Genomic DNA, 18,888 nt, shown 5'->3' on the forward strand with positions numbered 1-18,888 from the left:
CTAATAAAAGTTATAGGATGATGATCTTGCATTAGAACAGTGTCTACCCTACTCCAAAGGCATCCACCTCTACCACAAAAGACTTCGTAAAATCAGGCAAGACCAATACATGTGTTTGGCTTAACTGATCCTTAAGACACTAAAATGCCAATTTAGCCTCACTCAACCAAGAAAAATTGTCTTTCTTTAACATACCAGTCAATGGTTTTGCACAAATCGTCAATAATAGTATGCCAAACCCAAAAATCCTCGCAATTGCTTGAAAGACTGAGGAAGTGGCCAATTCCTCACTACTTCTACTTTAGTAGGGTCAGTAGAGACTCATTCGCCTATGATAAAATGCCCCAAGTACTACTCAAGTAACCCCAAAGTAGCACTTAGATTTCTTGGCTACCAAAGCATTTGCTCGCATAGGGTTAGTTCCTTGTATCAAAGAAATAGTGTGATACTGATTCTATTGAAATATCTCATACTATAAATGATTAAGGAATTATCCTTTTCTCAAAATTAAAAGTTTTAAAAGTATTATCTCTAGAAGAATGAAGCCAACAACCCCATGATTCTAAATCTTTTTCAAGAACTTTTAACCCTAGACATATAATTACTATGATTATATAGAAGCCTGGTCCAAAACATTATATGTTTATCTAGGAATCCATTCATGATTTATCTGGTTTAGGAGAGGAATCTCCCTAAAATTTCCTAAATGATTTATTAAATGGTTCTCAGAATTTAGCCCACTACCGTCTATTTTCCCATCTCAAGTTGTCGAAGTATATTCTTATTTTAGAGAAAAAACTTCGTTTGATTTAGGCTATACATTGATATCCTTTGTGGCTACTCAGTCTATAACTTGGATTGTAGCTTGAGAGTATATTATAGAACCAACCTATGAAAATGTAGATATAAAATCTCTCTCAAGAAGGTTTAAACTCAAATGGTAGAGCAAATTTAATACCAACTTCATTAGTAAGAGAAATATTGATCAATGGCAAGCCAATTATCGACAAAAGAAGGAAGAAACAAGTGTAGCCTTAACCCAAGAATCCTTATTTCTGGCTGAAAAACAGAGACTACTAGTAGAATTAGCAGCAACAACGAGTATGAAGGACTTCAAAAAAGTAATTAAAGCAAAGTCATCAGTATCAAAGACAGATTTAGAAGAAGAAAGCTCTAAGTTTAATCCATTCGATATGTTTGATTGAAAGAAGAAAAGAAGATATAACAACACTTAGAAAAAGAAAAGATAACAAAGAAGAACAGAAGACGTCACAACACTCAAAAAAAGAAAAAGAAAAAAAGACAAAGAAGAAAAAAAGATGTGACAACATTCAGAAAAAGAAGATTTCTCATAATGATAAAGTTTGAAAAAGAAAAAGAGAAGAAGACAAAAAGCTCGTCATGATAAGTTTGATAAAAAGAAAATATTTTAAAAAACAAGGATAAAAATGTAAAAGGTTAAAGGATAAAATAGGTAATATCTAGTGTGTTTTATTGTATCTATAAATAAGAGTCTTTCTAGATGAGAAGGCAGAAGTTCTAGCGGTGAGAAATAAGTGTGTAAGTTTTATATATAAGAGTTTTACGAATAAATGTATATATCAAAGTCCTCTCTTTTATGAAAATGGTAATTTTTATTTTATTTTCATATTATATATATATATATATATATATATATATATATATATATATATATATATATATATATATATATATATATATATATATATATATATATATATTATATCATATCATCATGTTGCAACACGAAACCGGTGAGAATGGGGAGTGTTGGCACCTTCTGATGGTGTTGTGCTGCAGGGGAAAGTTGGTTGATAGGATAAGGGAGGGGTAATCTTTTCTGCCAAGGGACACTCCTCCTTTTACATGCATGAAATACCATACAAGCAGCAAAAGGGAGTGAAAAAAAGAATGTTGTATACATCAGATTACATCTTTCAAAAGGCAATTTTTTTCTAGACTGTGCAATTCAAAATACACTTCTAGATCAAATAGACATAGACATTTTAGTTTATACATCCCAGAAAACATATTTATGTTCCGAAATGTGCTGTCTATAATGTTTTACTAGATTCGGAAGTAAATTTCGAATTGTTTAGTCCAAAATGCATGCTTATAATTAAAACCCCTAACCGCTACTTACCCCACAAAAGGAAGGTGCGGGGAAATTTGCGACGTAACGAAGGAAGAAGGGGATGTGAAATTAGTATTTAATAGTTTTTAATAAATTCTTAACAAATGATAAAATGGAAATAAGATAATTTAGGGGGTGCAGAAAGAAATGTCCAGCCTACTGACATATCAACAGGACATTAGTGGAAATCTAAAGAACGTTAACACGACACCGTTTTCCACAGAGGACAACATCCTAGGAAAACAAAGATGACAGAAATTGAACAAAAACCTAAACCTAAACCTAAACCCTGCAATGCAAAGTTGAGCTTACAGTGAAGAGAGTTAGTAAAACAGTCGAAGCTGAAAGGATAATAGATAGTTAGTAACAGCACCATTCTTCACTAATCAGATATGGCTTCCGCAGACAGTAGAAAGAGATCTGTGGTTTTGGCTCTCTGCAAGTACCTTTCATTGGATCCTGTAAGTGCATGTGTTGCTCCATTTTTTTTCTTTCTAATTTGTCACTCCTGTTTGATCACTTCAAAATTTATGCAGCATGGTTTCGTGGGTTTAGGATTGTATTCCATTTACCTTGTCTGCATTATCAGTTTTTTGTGAGGCCATATTTAGCTGCTTTATTACAATGTTGTGTTGTTGACTTGATTTCACGGAACGGTGTTTTTATGTTTTTGGAATGCCCAGTTAAAACTTAAATTAGATGATATAGGGTATAATATTATGCGAGTATGGGTAGCATGATACATGTGATGATGCAAATTCTGCTGCTTAATTTTTGCTTGCAGAGTGTTGTTCCAGCTGAAATTTTAGACAGTGATATTAAGAGTCTTTATTTGAAAATCAAAGAGGCATCTGGACATGGAGTTGATAACTCTGATGAGGTAACCTGGCTTTAACTCACATTGATTAGGCCATTAATATCGTTAGTGTCAAATTCTTCTTTTTTCTTGTTTATTCCCTTCTCCTTTGGATTTGTAATGTAAGCGCTGATCCATCAGAGTTAACATCAAACGCTAACTGTGGTTGTTGGAATCTAAGGGTCTGTTTTTATTACTTGTGAAAAAATAGCTTATTTCAAAAATTGACTACATAGAATAGGTTTAATGTTTAGACATATTAGGCATAATGTGGTTTAAAGATAATATTTTGTTTGGGTTGCCTAACTATATTTTTTGTTCTAGTATTATCAGAATGGTTTAGGGGTTAATTGTAGTATTTGGTTTTGTATTTGCATTTAGGTATCAAATGGAAAAATAAAGGCTAGCTAAAATATAAACTATTAGCTTTTAATCCTAAGCTCCAAAATTTTTGTTTCCGTTTTAAAAGATACTTCCTTTATGGAGATTACAAAATTTGGTCATAGTCCTGATTGCTAAACACATTTGAGTAATAATGCTAACATTTATTTTCTTTTTCTATCAATCAGATATGCAAACTTCTATTATAGTTCCTCCTATTGTGGTGAGACCCATTTCAATTTGAAATCTGTGGCTAATATTAATTTTACCTATCCTAATTGCATTAACTGCTCAAAATTAATTCCATGATAACCAATTTTACATAATTTCGAAACAAACAGGTCTATAGTCTTTAAAAGAAATCTATGGGCTCCAGAACTTGTATGTTTTGTTCTTTTCCTGTTAATTATGCTGAGTTATATGCTTCAAATTTAGGTTTTGAAGTGGGTAGCATTTGCAGAAGCCTTCCCTGTTGCCAATGATGCATGCTTTGAGAATCTTAAGAGATTAAACGATGAATTGTCTGGAAATTCTGTGCTTCTGGGCAATGGATTGAAACCCTCTGAAGCTGATGTTATAGTCTATTCAGTGGTTCATTCTTCCCTGGTATGCATTGTCACATTTTTCGCACTGAAATAGTTGGTCAAACAGTTTTTCTTTTGTTACTGGTCTTTCTTTCTTATTTTCTTAGAATATGTACATTTAACATATATCAAACTGTATAATTGTGTAAGATTTTTGATTTGTGTGGAATATATATCTAGCATTTTGTTGTACCTGTTTTATCTTAATAGTCTTTTGTACTAAAGAGTAATACTTTAAGAGATATAGGGTTTGATTAGATATCTGTGGTTGCTTATTGCCAGATCAACCTTTCAGATACAAACAAAGAAAACCTGTCACATGTGTTCAGATGGATGGATTATATCCAGGTAATACTAGACCTTAAGTTTGCTTATGTTCATGGCTTTTTTTGTATAAGATATTGTGCTATGTTGCCACTCACAAGTGGCATTTTCTGCTGTTTGGTGCTACTTCCGCTGTAAATTTTAGGCATCTTCAGAATACGTGACCGTAATTGGTATAGGTGAAACTTATGTTTATCTTTCATATCTACAACAAATGGAAGAGATCATAAATTGAGTAGTAGATTGTGTATTAATTGAGGTGACACCTCTACATTATTCTTAGAAAATGAATTTAGGCCTAACTTAATCTTAGGAAATTGATGTAGTGAAATTGCACCTACTTGTATATTATAATTTGACTATATCTCTACTTGATGTGAGATCTCCAACACATTCCTCATATTGAAGATTAGACATCTCAAGCATGAGACTAGATATTTATTGGTGATCTGATAGTAGTTGGATAGTGAGTGATACAATAGATCCAATAAACCTTGCTAGGATAGATTCTGATACCATCTTAAAAAATGGATTCAGGCTTAATTCAATCCTACAAAATCGGCTTGCAAGATGAGATTTGTACTTATATATATATATTATAATTTGATTATATTGCTAGTTGATGTAAGATCTCCAACAATTATAAATGAATTTATCATTTTATATACATTTTCATGTTTCTGACTTTTGTTTTCGATGGGAGATTAGCCATGTAAGACCACAATGCCCCAATTTGAAATGGTTGAGATACTTGCATCAAGTTTAAACCCATTTCTAAATCATTATTTTGGCTTTACACACACTACGAAATTGAACATATATCTAAGAAAGCTTTGTGTCATGTGTTTATAATATCTTTGTTTTTGTAGTGTGTGTTGTCTAGCTATCTGGAGTTCACCATAAAAACATTGATTTAAATTTTACTCAGACTTTTGTAACAAGACCATTTATTAATTGTTCTGACTGTTATTCTTTCATCAGAATAAGCAAGAATTTGTAGGTTTGTTTGAGAAGATATTGTTGCAGAAGCCTGGATTTAAGCCTCCGGTGAGACATCATTCCTTTATTGCTTTTTTGTTTTCTTATTTTGTACTAAATAATTGTAACCCACAATGTTATGCCGTGGTAGTCATTTTAGACACCAATTTATAACATTTTGGAAAATAAAGTGAGGGTTTAAACAAATTAAACTTAATGTATATGTTTATTTGGTTGTTGTATAGATTCTAACAATTTAATAAAAGTAATAAAATGTCAAATGTCAAAAATAGGTTAAACTTTGTATAAATACTCCTGAACTTTTTTTCTTATAACTAATTGGGACCAATTCACAAAAAATCCTAGTGATGTTGAGATGGTATTCAACATTGCCCAACAATTTACCAACGTAGCAGTCAACCATATCTCGACAATTTTGCTCCCAAATTCCAATTAAAATAGAACATTTTGTTAAATCTTTTTCTTTCATGGAGTAAAATGAAAAATCACTTACATTTTGGGGATTATGTAATTAAATCTTCGTGTTGAATAAATTACAATACTGACATCAATGAGTGCTTGTATCAAGTTCTGGGTTTGTATGAGTTATTTTGGTTGAATCTGACTTGGTGCTTAGTTCCTTAAGCTAAAGCCTGTCTTTTGGCATGCAGAAGCTACTGTCTAGTGACAACTGCTAACTAAGCTGTAGCACAGAAGCAGTGTTAACAAAAACCTCGTATATCCACTTCGATAGTGGTCTTAACAGAATAAAAGTATCCTTGATGACTTGTGAAAGCTGTTTGAACTTTGAAACAAACATTGTGTACATGCTAGTCAGTATGCCTTCAGAAGTTTTAGTTTTTCATTTTCTTGCTGTTTTCTCAAGGTGACAAAACCTGTCGGAGTCCTGGAAGCTGATTTAAAATCAAAGACTGACCAAAGCATAAAGAATGTCAAGTCAGAAATACAACCATCCAAGGATAAAAACAAAGCTGAGGTAAGGCAATATATTTCTTTTGACAATGAACAATACTAATCCTATATATATATATATATATATATATATATATATATATATATATATTGCTTTGATTTTCCATAAGAAGACTAATTAGATTAGACATGACAAGCTTGTTACAAATATAATCAATTCTCAATCCCTTTAATAACTTAGTAAAAATATCTGCTAACTGATCGTTTGAGTTAACGAACTCAGTCTTGATGTCTCTAGATGCAATCTTCTCTCGAATGAAATAACAGTCAATCTCAATGTGTTTGGTCCTTTCATGAAAGACAAGATTAGAACTGAAATGAAGAGTCGTCTGATTATCAACTACAAGTGTCATTTGAGTTACATCTCCAAATTGTATCTCTATAAACAATTGCTTAAGCCAAACAAGTTCACAAGTGACTGAGGCCATAGCTCTATATTCTGCTTTTGCATTAGATCTTGCCACAACTCTTTGTTTCTTGCTCTTCCAAGAAATCAAGTTACCACCAATGGAGACACAATACTCGGAGGTAGATCTTCTATCAGAAGGAGATCTTGCCCAATCAACATCTTAATAGCAAACAACTTTTGTATGATTATTGAAACCATATAACAAACCTTTTTCAAGATATCTTTTAATGTACTTTAATATACTGATAACTGCATTCTAATGATCTTCACATGAGGAATTGAGAAATTGGCTCACCACACTGACTGCAACGGAAATGTCAGGACAAGTAATTGTAAGGTAATTTAATTTTCCAACCAATCTTCTATACTACTCATAATCTGAAATCGGCTCCCCTTGATCTGTTACGAGTTTGGTATTAGGATCCGTGAATGTGTCAACAAGTTTGAATTCAACCTAGATTCCTCCAAAATATCCAATGCATACTTCCTTTGAGGTCTAAGAATACCATTGTTGGATTGTGCTACCTCAATATCCAAGAAGTATCTTAGTTTGTCAAGATCTTTAGTCTAAAAATGATGGCAAATGTGTTGTTTCATCTAGGAGATGCCATGGTGGTCACTACCTGTATGAAAAATGTCATCTACATATACTATCAAATAGACATATCCAACACTTGAGGGACGATAAAAGACTAAATGATTTACCTCTCTTCGAGTCATACCAAATCGTTGAAACACAACTAAATTTGCCAAATTAGACCATATAAAGATTTGCGAAGACAACATACCAATCTAGAAGATCACCTTGAGCAACAAATTCGGGGGTTGCTCCATATAAATTTCTTCCTACAAATCTCCAATGAGGAAAGCATTTTTGACATCGAGTTGATAAAGAGGCTATTGTTGAAGAGCAACCATGGCCAAAAATAAACGAAGAGAAGCCATCTTTTCCATTAGAGAAAAAGTATCTCCAAAATCCAATCCAAAAATTTGTGTGTAGCCTTTGGCTACTGTTAAGACCTCGACAAGTGTACTGAATCGTATCAAGTAATATAAAATGGTAAGACCAAGTATCGTATCCTAGAGGACTCACGACACTAAACAACTGTGTAATTGCTTAACTAATTAAGACTTAAGAACAATTTTTGGGTTTTTGAATGCAAATACAATAAAAATAAACATGAATGCAATTTGATCAATTGAGGCTAAACACTAGAATGAATGGATGAAGTTGATAATATGAGATGATAATGTTGTTGGGGTTTAGATTTCACCTAATCACTCTCATGCATATATGAATTCTTCTTCTTTATTAATTGTTAATGTCATTTTCTAAAGTACTTAGAACCCGATGTCTCGACAAAAAAAGTCTATCCTTAATTACTAGTTTACAATGTCTTGTCTCCCCGATAATTAATTTTGCATTACGAACGGAAGCTTAAGACAACCAAGTGTTCTATCCCTATGTCTAGGCAATAGTTTCCATGGGAGAAATTCCCTAGTTCTAGGTTTCTCTGTATGTGTCCATATCAAAGAAAACCAATAATCATGCCATGAATGAGTTAAACATAACAAGCATAGAGCAAAGGAGAATAACCCTAACAATTAATGAAAGAAGCATAAATAAATTAGAATCAATTCAAATACATGAGAGTTTAGAGGTTACATCTTCCCCAACAACAAATGAATTTAGTTCTCTATTATCATGGAGAAACTAGATGAACAATGGAATGGAAGAGATAGAAAAACCCTAGCAACTGAAGAGGAGAGCTCCCACATCCCCAAATCTGCCTCCAAGGGGCGAAAAGTGTGTTTTTGTGCTCAAGCCATTAAGAGATACCAACCCTAGGTCGTGCAAGTCCTTAAATAGATCTAAATTGGATAATGGGCCAACGTCGTTGGCGCTCAGCGCCCTAAGTGGGGGCAAGCAGGCGAAACTGCGAGAAAACTGGCGCTCAACGCCCCTTAGAGGGCGCCCAGGCGGTAGATGGCACGAAAGCTAGCGCTCAGCGCCCTTAATGGGGCGCCCAGGTGCCCTGCGTGACCTCCTGTGCTCCTTCTTTGATGCTTTTACTGTCCCTCTTGAATTCCAACTCCTTGATGCTTTTGCTCTTCCTCCAAATCATACCAATAACCCTACAAAATCAAAGGAATTTAGTGATAAAATCATCAAATATACCCTTTACTCACTTATTCACAAAACTAAACTAAAAACATGAGTTAAAGCAGGCTTCTAAGTCAAAAAGGGTTTATTTAGTATCAAAATTGCATCACAGATAACGGTATTTTCAACCGTTATCTACTACAAGTCAAGCTTTAAGACAATCAATAGTATCATCAGGATCAACTTTGATAGCAAAAACCTACCTGCAACCAACATAGATTTCCTAGACGGTAATGAGACAAGCTTCCAAGTTCCACTATTCTGAAGAGAACATAGTTCATCTAGCATGGCTTGGCAAATTTAGGAATGAGCACAGAAGAAATAAATGAAAGGCAGGTATAAAAAGGTGAATATAAACTATGGTAACTCAAAGCAATATAATGTGGAGAGGGATTACGAGTAGAACATATACCTTTACGGAGGGAAATTGGAAGGTCAAACTTAGTTGTCAGAGCTGGAGGAGACAAAATAGTCAGCACTTCGTGAGTCACTTGGTTGTTGGGAACAATGTCTTCGACTATAAACCTAAAGTGGAGGTGGAAGAGAAGAATCTGATGATGGACTAGGCATAACTGGATGGTCACAGACAACAAGAATATTAATTGTAGTAAAGTAAAAAGAAGACTCATCTAAGGTGACATCTGCGGAAATAAAATAACAATTAAGAGAAGGAGAGAAACACTTATATCCTTTTCGTGATCGAGTAAATCCTAAAAAAACACATTTGTGTGATCTAGGAGATAACTTATCAAGACAAGGACTAAAATTATGAACAAACATGTAGACCCAAAAACTTTATTAGGTAAGGGATGTAGAGGTGCATGAGGTAATAAAATATAATGAGAAATTTTGTTATTTAAAACTGAAGATGACTTGCGAGTTATTTCAACATGATGTCTATTCTTGCGCTCAACCATCCCATTTTGTTGAGATGTATAAGCACGTAAAGTTTGATGAAGAATGCGATGAGAAGCCAAAAATGTTTAAAAGAATGGAAAATGTATTCACAACCATTATCACTTCGCAAAGTTTTAATTGAAATCCCAAATTGAGTTTTAATTTCATTATAAAAGGATTGAAATATACAAAATAACTCTAGAACGATTTTTCATTAAAAACAACTAAGTGCATCTGGAATAATCATCAACAAAAGTAACAAAATACTGAAAACCTAAATTAGACTTGAAATGACTAGGTCTCCAAATGTTAGAGTGAACTAATGCAAAAGGTGGCGCAACACGTTGTGAGACACTACGAGGAAAGGAGCTAAGACTATGTTTCCTTAATTGACATTACTCCTAACAAATTAGATAAATTGGACAAATAGAGAACAAGCAATTGCAATTTGGCAAGATTGGAATGACCTAATTGAGCATGAAGAGATGGAGACTCCATAACTGTGCCAACATGTCTAGAAGGACAGAGATGATAAAGGGCATGAGACTCACATCCAGTGCCAATTATTTGTCCCAAACTCTGTTCCTATAGACATACAAAATTTTTGGTAAAAGAAATAACACAGTCAAGAGAACAAATTAGATGACTAATGGATAATAAGTTAATTGGGATCCAGGGACTTAAAGAACATTATCAATGGTTAAAGATGGAGAAAGTTACCAGACCCATCAGCCATTATTACCATAGGTAAATTATCCGAAGAGGATAAAGAAGAAAACAAAGATTTATTACTAGTAATGTGATCTATGACATTGAGTCAAGAACCCAAGGTCCAAGAGAAGAAGGTTGAGTTAGGCCAACAAAAGATATACTTGTGCGTGCAACAAAAGCAGTGGAACTAGAGTTTTGATGATCCTCATACCACTTGAGAAATTCATTGAAATCAACAAATTGGCTTGCGCTATCAGAAGAGGCAGCAAGAAAAGCCATGGAGAGAGAAAAACCCAAAAAAACAAAGGTTCTCTAATCTAGGCAACAAGCACAGATCCTGAATGAGGAGAAGGAGGTAACTTCAAGACAATTGATTGTTGCCTAGATGATACAATCCTATCCAGGAAAGAGTACACGATCGGTTTTGAATTTGATTCCTTTCGTAGCATAAACAAATAAAATAAAAAAAGAACGCAGAAATAAAACAGAGATGGAGATGACACAGTCTAGCACATTGATGAGTCAATTGTAAGATTTGCCACAAAAATCCCAATCTTTGATAAGAACCAAGAGAATCCTCTCTCAATGAATTCAAAATTCAAATATTGACTATCAAAAGCTTTAGGTTCTAGATACCATAATCCACATGTCCTAGTATCGGAACCTAGCTCTATACCATATTGAATATAGTAAAACTAGGTATAACATTAATTTTCCTTGTGCCTAAAACACACATAGGGTAATATATTTGTAATGAAAAATGATACAAGTATATATGGCAACTAAACATAAATATGGTAAATAGAAGATATTGTTAAAAACAATATCAACAATATCTACCAATATCAAATAATATAAAAAATCTATGCTTTCCTAATTAACATAAAACACAATATATCTAATAGTACGATAGTGATTAAAAGTCTATTATGAAATAAAGTGTTGGTTAACCGTTATTTACATGTTACATATGGCATTTATCTTCATCTATATGTAATAATCCATTCCACTTTTTTTCCCCTTAAATTTGAAAGTTGATCTTAGTCAAAACTCACGACACTAACTTCATACCAGAAGGAGAAAAGAATGACAGAAACTAAGTACATTAGATTGATTTTAAATCCCAAATTAGATTAACAATTCTTGAGTACAAGATTGGAAACGGTTATAAGTGGTAACTTTTTCACTCATTTGATTTTCCCTCGATGTTGATATTTACTTGGATAGAGCCACATATATGTTATACTCCAGAAGATTGAGTATTGGAAATGCTGATATATATTGCAAACTCCTTGTACTTTTGTAATTACATTACTGTACACTTTCTTCACTCTGGCTTTACTTTTCATTACATTTATTTTTGGACATTAAGGGAAAGCCAACAGCAGACAAAGAACCTACCAAACCGAAGGCAAAACCTGCTGAAAAAGAGGTGGCTGGGAAGGAGAATGAAATTAGCGTCAGTTTGCTTAATATCCAAGTAGGATTAATTTGCAAAGCATGGAAGCATCCATCTGCAGATAGGTAATTTGACAAAGTAATTGAAATTTGTTTTTATCAATAAACATGTTTCTGGAAATTAGGTTAAATGGAAATTGATTACTTTATTACAAAGAGATCATACAAGATATATACGGGAGACCTAAGCTATTTTAGGAAATATAATAACTATATTCTATTCTAGAATCCCTTGATTTATGGGATTGTCCCTATTTATTCAAATCTGTACCGATTACAATAAAATATATACTTGTTATGAAATACACAAATTTCCTAATTTATTCTTTCCTAAAATACTATTTGATTTCCCACAATGTTAAAGTGACAGTAATGATGTTTAATGCTTCTGTAGTTTTGATGTTTTGAGGTAAATATTATTATCAATGAACTTGAATTATGCAGCTTGCTAGTTGAGGAGATAGATGTTGGGGAGGCCAAATTGCGGCAGGTTGTCAGTGGTTTGGCAAAGTACTTCAGTCCTGATGAGTTGACGGTAATGTAACTTACCCAACTGAGTGTGATGTTTAGTTGTATTCATTTTGAATTGTAATTAACTCTTTCTTATTTTCCTTTTGTTTGATTTCACTATCCAGAATCGTCGTGTTGTACTTATAACAAATGTCAAACCTGGAAAACTACGGGATGTGGTATCTGAAGGTCTGGTATGGATTCTCATACCCGCTGCACGTGTTAAATTGTTTTGTAGTATGTAGCTTATGATGGTTAGGAGATCTTATACCTGTATTTGAATTCTCTTGGCAGGTCTTATGTGCTTCAAATGAAGGGCCAACTGTTGTGGAGCCCTTGATCCCTCCAGAAGGAGCAAAAATTGGGGAACGCATTTCTTTTTCTGGGTAAGGTGTTCAAAATCTTTTAGTTCTGTCTTGTATTCATGGTTGAGTAACTTGTTCTATGCTATATATATAAATCTTTATAGTGAATATCACTATTGCACCCAACTATGTGGTAGCTCAGAAGTTATAGTCCCTTCCAAATTTGGCTACTTTCAGTAAGGGTGGGAACAGGCTGAGTTAAATTGGGATTTATAAGGATTGAGCCTGACTTACTTTCTAACTCAAAGGTCTGAGACTTGCCTCTTCACTTGATGAGGGTTTCTTAAGGCCTTATTTAACCTTTTAAAAGTTTGGCTTAGCTTTGATGTCTTTATAAATGCCTACATTGTAATGGAGATCGATTAATTTAGGTGAACTTCTTTTAAATATGTTAATAAGACCTTTTGAGTAGCCTTTTTTTATTAAATATGCTTTTAGAAGAGCTTTGATCTGAACTATTTGACAAATAGGCTACCCAATTGGGCCTTAAGTGGATTTTTTTGCCACAGGCTCTCAGCAAGTGTTCTGACCTATTTTGGTCCCTAGTAACCAGCCGATTTGCTATGGATTAGCCCAACCTGATACAAGCTGGTGATGAACAGGTCAAAGTAGGTTTGCCTTGCTTTGGATTTTAGCCTCTAGGTTGACATGTAGGTGGTATCCTTTTTTCTTGGGATTTTTAGGTTTTTTAAAAAGTAATTAATTTTGGGTCCTATTTGGATTTTGGGCCAATGAAGTCATGTGGGCTTAAGATTTTTTTTTTCATTGGTAAAAATTTATTTTTTTAGAAATGTTGAGGTATTTAGCAGGTGTGTTAGTGGGTCACAATCTGTTTAAGCTACAGGTTAAGTGAACCAGATTTGTAAACATGTTGAAATAAACCTGCTAATTGCCAGGTTCTAATGAACCAAGATATATGCCTTTTCCTTATCTATGCTGGTTGTAAGGTTAAAGTAGCCAGCCATTGCTGAATGATGGCATTTTTTACCCATCTGATTTCTCATTCCCCTCAACTGAATCAATTTACGTTAAATTGACTCGTTATTTGCTGAGTAGAAAAGCGTAGACAACTTATGTTTGGTAATATTTAGTTTTGATACATCCTCTTCATATCATCGTTTGCCAAGGTATCTCATCACTTTGTAATATACCAATCACCTCTCATTGGGTCTGGAGACATCTCTTTTAATTTTCACGAATGATAAGGTCGAATTTAATGGAAGGATCTAACATGTCAGCCATCTGGTAAACTGAAGTATCAAATATATATATATATATTGGCTATTATTTTTTAGTTACAACTGTATAGCACTTACCATAAACTTTTCGTTCAAATTTTAGTTAGTAGCACTTGTTGCTTTCTTGTGTTTTGGATGTAATTCACTTGAGGTCATTAATTATCCATGCTTTGTCGTTCTAATTTAGGATTGATGGAAAGCCTGAGGATGTGCTAAACCCAAAAAAGAAACAGCTAGAGAAGATAACACCGGTAATTTCCTCGCACTCTTTGCTTTGTGTTTCTAAACTTACACTGTTTCTGTTTGAAAGGGGATGAAAGTGGGAGGTAAGAAAACAGAGGAAAGAAAACACCCTTTTCTGTTTAGTTGGAGAGAAAGCGAAAGAAAAATGTATAGAAGAGTTTATTTCTAGAAACATTTTTAAACTTTTCTTTTGAATTTAAATCTCAAATTTTTCTCTCTTCTCTTCCCTCACTTTCCTTCATCTGAACACAACATAGGGTTAATTTTTGTGCTAGAAATGAAAGTAATGATGTTCACAAGCTCATGATCCTTGCCCATGCAGCATCTTTTCACTGATGACAAGGGGGTGGCCACATTCAAGGGAATACCATTTATGACGTCTGGTGGACCATGCACATCATCCATTCCCAGAGCAACTATTAAATAGTGGAGAGATATGGCCCATCTCCACTGTTCATTTGTTCTTCACCACTCACATATTTTTGGCACCACAAAATATTCAATGTTTTGATTACGTGAATAAGACGTTACTATCTTATTTTGTTGCCATGTTTATGTTGCAGTTGCACTGCCGTCGTCTTAAATGCTTCAAATATAATCTTGAATCCAATGATTCTTGAGTTTATACTATAGTAGGTAACTCTACACATTGCAAAAAAAAAAAAAACGAAAGACTTCAAATTATACAACCTACCTACCAACTGATATTATGCAGTCCTTAAAGGCTACAATCATGATACCAAATCCAATAAGTAGATTTTTTTTATAATGAATTTACCAAAAGGAAAAAAAAAGAGGAAATAACTGCAAGATTAGGTTACTTCAGTTGGTGTGTTGATGACTTGTTATATACAAAGATACCTTTTACTTTGTTTCAGACAGAAGGAATCTTTTGCCGAACTCAATGTAAATTGTTATGTAGCGTGGTGCAATTCTTCTGCTCCACTCTTAAACGAAACATGAAATTATTAATGTATAATTGTATCTGGCAACCGTTGATCAATGAAGATCGGTAGAAATAGTATAGGGAAAATATTGGAATAGAAGAAACATAAGTTCTCATTACTTGAAGAGATATTGAAACATTTAACTCTGCCCTATTAGCAAAATGGAAATGAAGACTAGGAACAAATATACAAGGATTGTGGAAAAATGGAATAAATGGATGGGAGATATACCATTAAGTCACAAGTTTAAGGTTTTACATTGTCACAAATTGTAAGAACAGAATAATAGAAGAGCTTGGGGAATGGAATGAGACTAGTTGGAAATGACATCTAGCATGGAGGAAAAGAAGATTGGTTCGGGAAGAAGTCTAAGAGCATGAAATTAAACAAATTATATCACAAATATTTTAGAAGAGAAATAGATGACACACGGGCTTGGAAAAATGCAAAGAATGATATGTTTTCGATCAAATCAACCTATACCATTTTTCAAAACAACAGGAAAACCACTAGTATGTTTAATTCTTATTAGAGAGTGTGAAGGCCCTTCCAAATCCCAATACTTCGGATGGAGAGTGTTAATGGATAAGATCCCAACAAAAGAGAATTTAGAAAAAAAGGAAGTACAATTAGATAGTAAATTATGTGAGCTATGTAAAGAAAAGGATGAGAACATAACCATAAGAGTGTGTAGTTGTGCAATAGGTAGGAGCAATCTTTGTGCATCATAACCAAGCTAAAGTCCATTTTTAGCAACTTCATCTAATATAATTAAATGGGAAACAAAATAGAATTTGGAAAGGAATATAGATAACAGTTATTTGGACCATTTGTAATCATAGGAACAATTTTATTTTTAGACAAGAAAAGGTAGACGCAGAAGAAATATTTACAACTGAATGAATGGTATGGATAAAACATAAATTAAATAATGTAACAATCACATACTCTGATTGGTATCTCTACTTTGTCTAAAGCTTAGAATCAATGTAAAGCTATCAATAAGTTAGATACATTAGGGCAGAAGGTCCTAATTGGTTATGGAAATCAAATATACCAAAAATCTTCTCTTGTTTTGGTTTGTCAAGTTTTATGCAGGGCTATACTCTCAATAACTGTAAGCAACACAATGGAAGACATAAAGGAAACAACTGATGCAATTATTCATGGCTATATGTAGGAATTCACATAAGAGACCAAATTGTAGGGGATAACCAACAAGAACTGCGATAAACATAGACATTGAAGCTGATTCCAAAGAATGTATATGGTTAACCATATGATCAAGCTAAATTTTAGTCACGAGACAATGATTATGGCAGGGACCCAAGGGTAGTGGGGGAAGGAGACATTAACATTGAATAAGGTAATGAAAATCTTATAAAGGAATCACTAGTTTAATTGTTAAAGATTATATCTTTTACGTGGTGTAATATTCACTTATTTAAAATGTTTGTTATATATCTCAAATTCATGTATGGAAAGAGATAAAGAAAAAGTTTAAATTATATATACATAAACTCTTTATGTACATCTATATCATACATGACTTTTTTTTTATAAGGTTTAATCCTCTCCGACATTCCTATTTGTGTAGGTTTGTCTCAAATAGATCCCCGAATCCTAAAAGGTCTCAATTAGGTCTCTTATTGTGTAAAATTGAATCAATTTGGGTCTCGCCGTTAATTATGCTGGACAACGTTAAAAATTATGGTTCGTGGCTTGGTGACTCAACAAATTTTATTCACGTGACAGCATTTGGACACCTGAACTGTATTTTATTTATTTATTATTTTAAAAAACTTTATTTTAATAAAAACACAACATTTTACTTAGGGAAAACTGATTAAAAGTTAGGGATTAGTAGTTTGATTATTGAGTACGTAGATTTGGGAAATTAAAAAAAAATAGGGTTTTTTTAGCTTGGTTGTTGTGGTTGGAAATTGGGGGTTTCTTCTCTGGGTCTCTTCTTGCAGGTTCGGGTTGTTGATGATTGAGAAGCATGAAGACGAAGGTTGACGGAGGCAGGTTGCGCGACGGCGGCAAGGAAGGTCGCGCTAGGGTTCGAACCCTTGCCTCTCTTTGCGATAGGGTTTCGCCTCTTCTCCTCTGCGACGGTGCTGATGCTCTGTGGTGGCGAGATGAAGGTTGGAATGGTTGGCTGGGTTGGCGTTAGTGCTGGTGGCGGCGAGGAGCGAGAATGTAGAGGTTGTCATGGTGGTGATTTAGGTTTTTAGGGTTCTTTCAGTTTGGGATTTTTCTGTGGGTTTTAGGGATGGAATCATGGTGGTTATGTTAGAGAAGATGAAGATTCATGGTGGTAATGTAGGTGGCAGGTAAAGGTGATTAGAGAATGGCGGAGACGCGATTTGTCTCATTTGGGTTTCAAACAGGTTTCTGGTGTAGTGATTGTAGGTTCTCGCGTTAAGTGGCCCAATTCTTACGGCGACAACAACCTGAAAAGGGCTTTGCAGCATGACAGCAGTGGTGGCGGCCTTGCGGCGGCGTGTGCGTGGTGGTGGTGCGAGGCAGTGGCGCGATGAAGGATGACATTGTTGTGGTTTTTTCGAGGCTTGGTTGTTGTGGTTTCCGAAATTTCCCCAATCTGGCACGCACTCAACAATCAAACCACTAATCATAACTTTTAATCAGTTTTCCTTAACTAAACGTTGTGTTTTGATTAAAATAAAGTTTTTTAAAACTGTAAATAAATAAAATCCAACTGAGGCGCTGAAATGCTGCCACGTGAATAAAATTTGCTCAGTCACCAAGCCACCAACCACAATTTTTAACGGCCGTCCAACGTAATTAACGGAAAGACCAAAATTGACTCAATTTTACACAATAAGAAACCTAATTGAGACCATTTAGAATACGAGGACCTATTTGAGACAAACCTACACAAATAGGAATGTCCAAACGGATTAAACCTTTTTATAAAGATTATAACACTCCAAATACTCTATTATTTATATATATATTTATACGCTGTAAATAAAAAAATATACAAATTAAATTAACGTTAATTTAAAATTTAATTATTAATAATATCATTACAACTTGTAGGATCACTATAGTTATTAGTCATTATTCCCCAGCAATTTCATGTAATTTTCTCGTGATCATTGTAAAAACAAACACTACCCTTTTAACCTCAGTAATATAACAAACTCTTAATGTTATGGTTCTACTATTTTCTGTTATATAACTTAATATTAATAAATTTATTAATACAATATATTACACCTAATGTGGGCTATTTTCTTTGGTTGCCATTGAATTATAAAATATATTTTTATTATCTATATTTAATTTGTGATGTCTACATCAACCAAAAAATCATGAAGATATTATGTAATGAGGTCTGTGAATATAATTATATTAGTCAACATTGTTGATTAAATAGAATTTTTATTTTGGTGATATTTAGTAACTCATCCCTATTAATACAACGCGCTCTAAATTTTTTAAGTATTTATAACACATTTTATATTTCTCAATAGTTTGATTTAAATATACAGGTAAATGACATGATTATTTTTTGTACATTATATATATATATATATATATATATATATATATATATATAAATGTTTATTATCTTTATATGTTTAACATTTGTTTATTTTTCTTTATATGAATGTTTAGGATTTAATTAAACTAAGAATTATAAGA

The 18,888-nt window shown here is 33.5% G+C and overlaps 1 protein-coding gene across 2 annotated transcripts; it reads left to right on the top strand.

The window, feature by feature from the left end:
* Positions 1–2,378: 2,378 nt before the first annotated feature.
* Positions 2,379–14,891, top strand: LOC108320956 (uncharacterized). Of its 2 annotated transcripts, XM_017552563.2 has the most exons (12): positions 2,380–2,616; positions 2,940–3,035; positions 3,828–3,998; positions 4,259–4,324; positions 5,282–5,347; positions 6,165–6,275; positions 11,825–11,976; positions 12,355–12,445; positions 12,546–12,614; positions 12,715–12,806; positions 14,211–14,274; positions 14,589–14,891. In XM_017552563.2, the coding sequence occupies exons 1-12, from the start codon at positions 2,548–2,550 to the stop codon at positions 14,691–14,693; spliced, it is 1,152 nt and encodes a 383-aa protein (XP_017408052.1). In that variant the 5' UTR covers positions 2,380–2,547; the 3' UTR covers positions 14,694–14,891. The 2 variants fall into 2 exon arrangements, with proteins under 2 accessions (XP_052732663.1, XP_017408052.1); XM_052876703.1 differs by lacking the exon at positions 4,259–4,324 and having other exon boundaries at positions 2,379–2,616.
* Positions 14,892–18,888: the final 3,997 nt, after the last annotated feature.

The sequence above is a fragment of the Vigna angularis genome, chromosome 4, assembly GCF_016808095.1.
Source record: "Vigna angularis cultivar LongXiaoDou No.4 chromosome 4, ASM1680809v1, whole genome shotgun sequence".
Taxonomy (NCBI): Eukaryota; Viridiplantae; Streptophyta; class Magnoliopsida; order Fabales; family Fabaceae; genus Vigna; species Vigna angularis.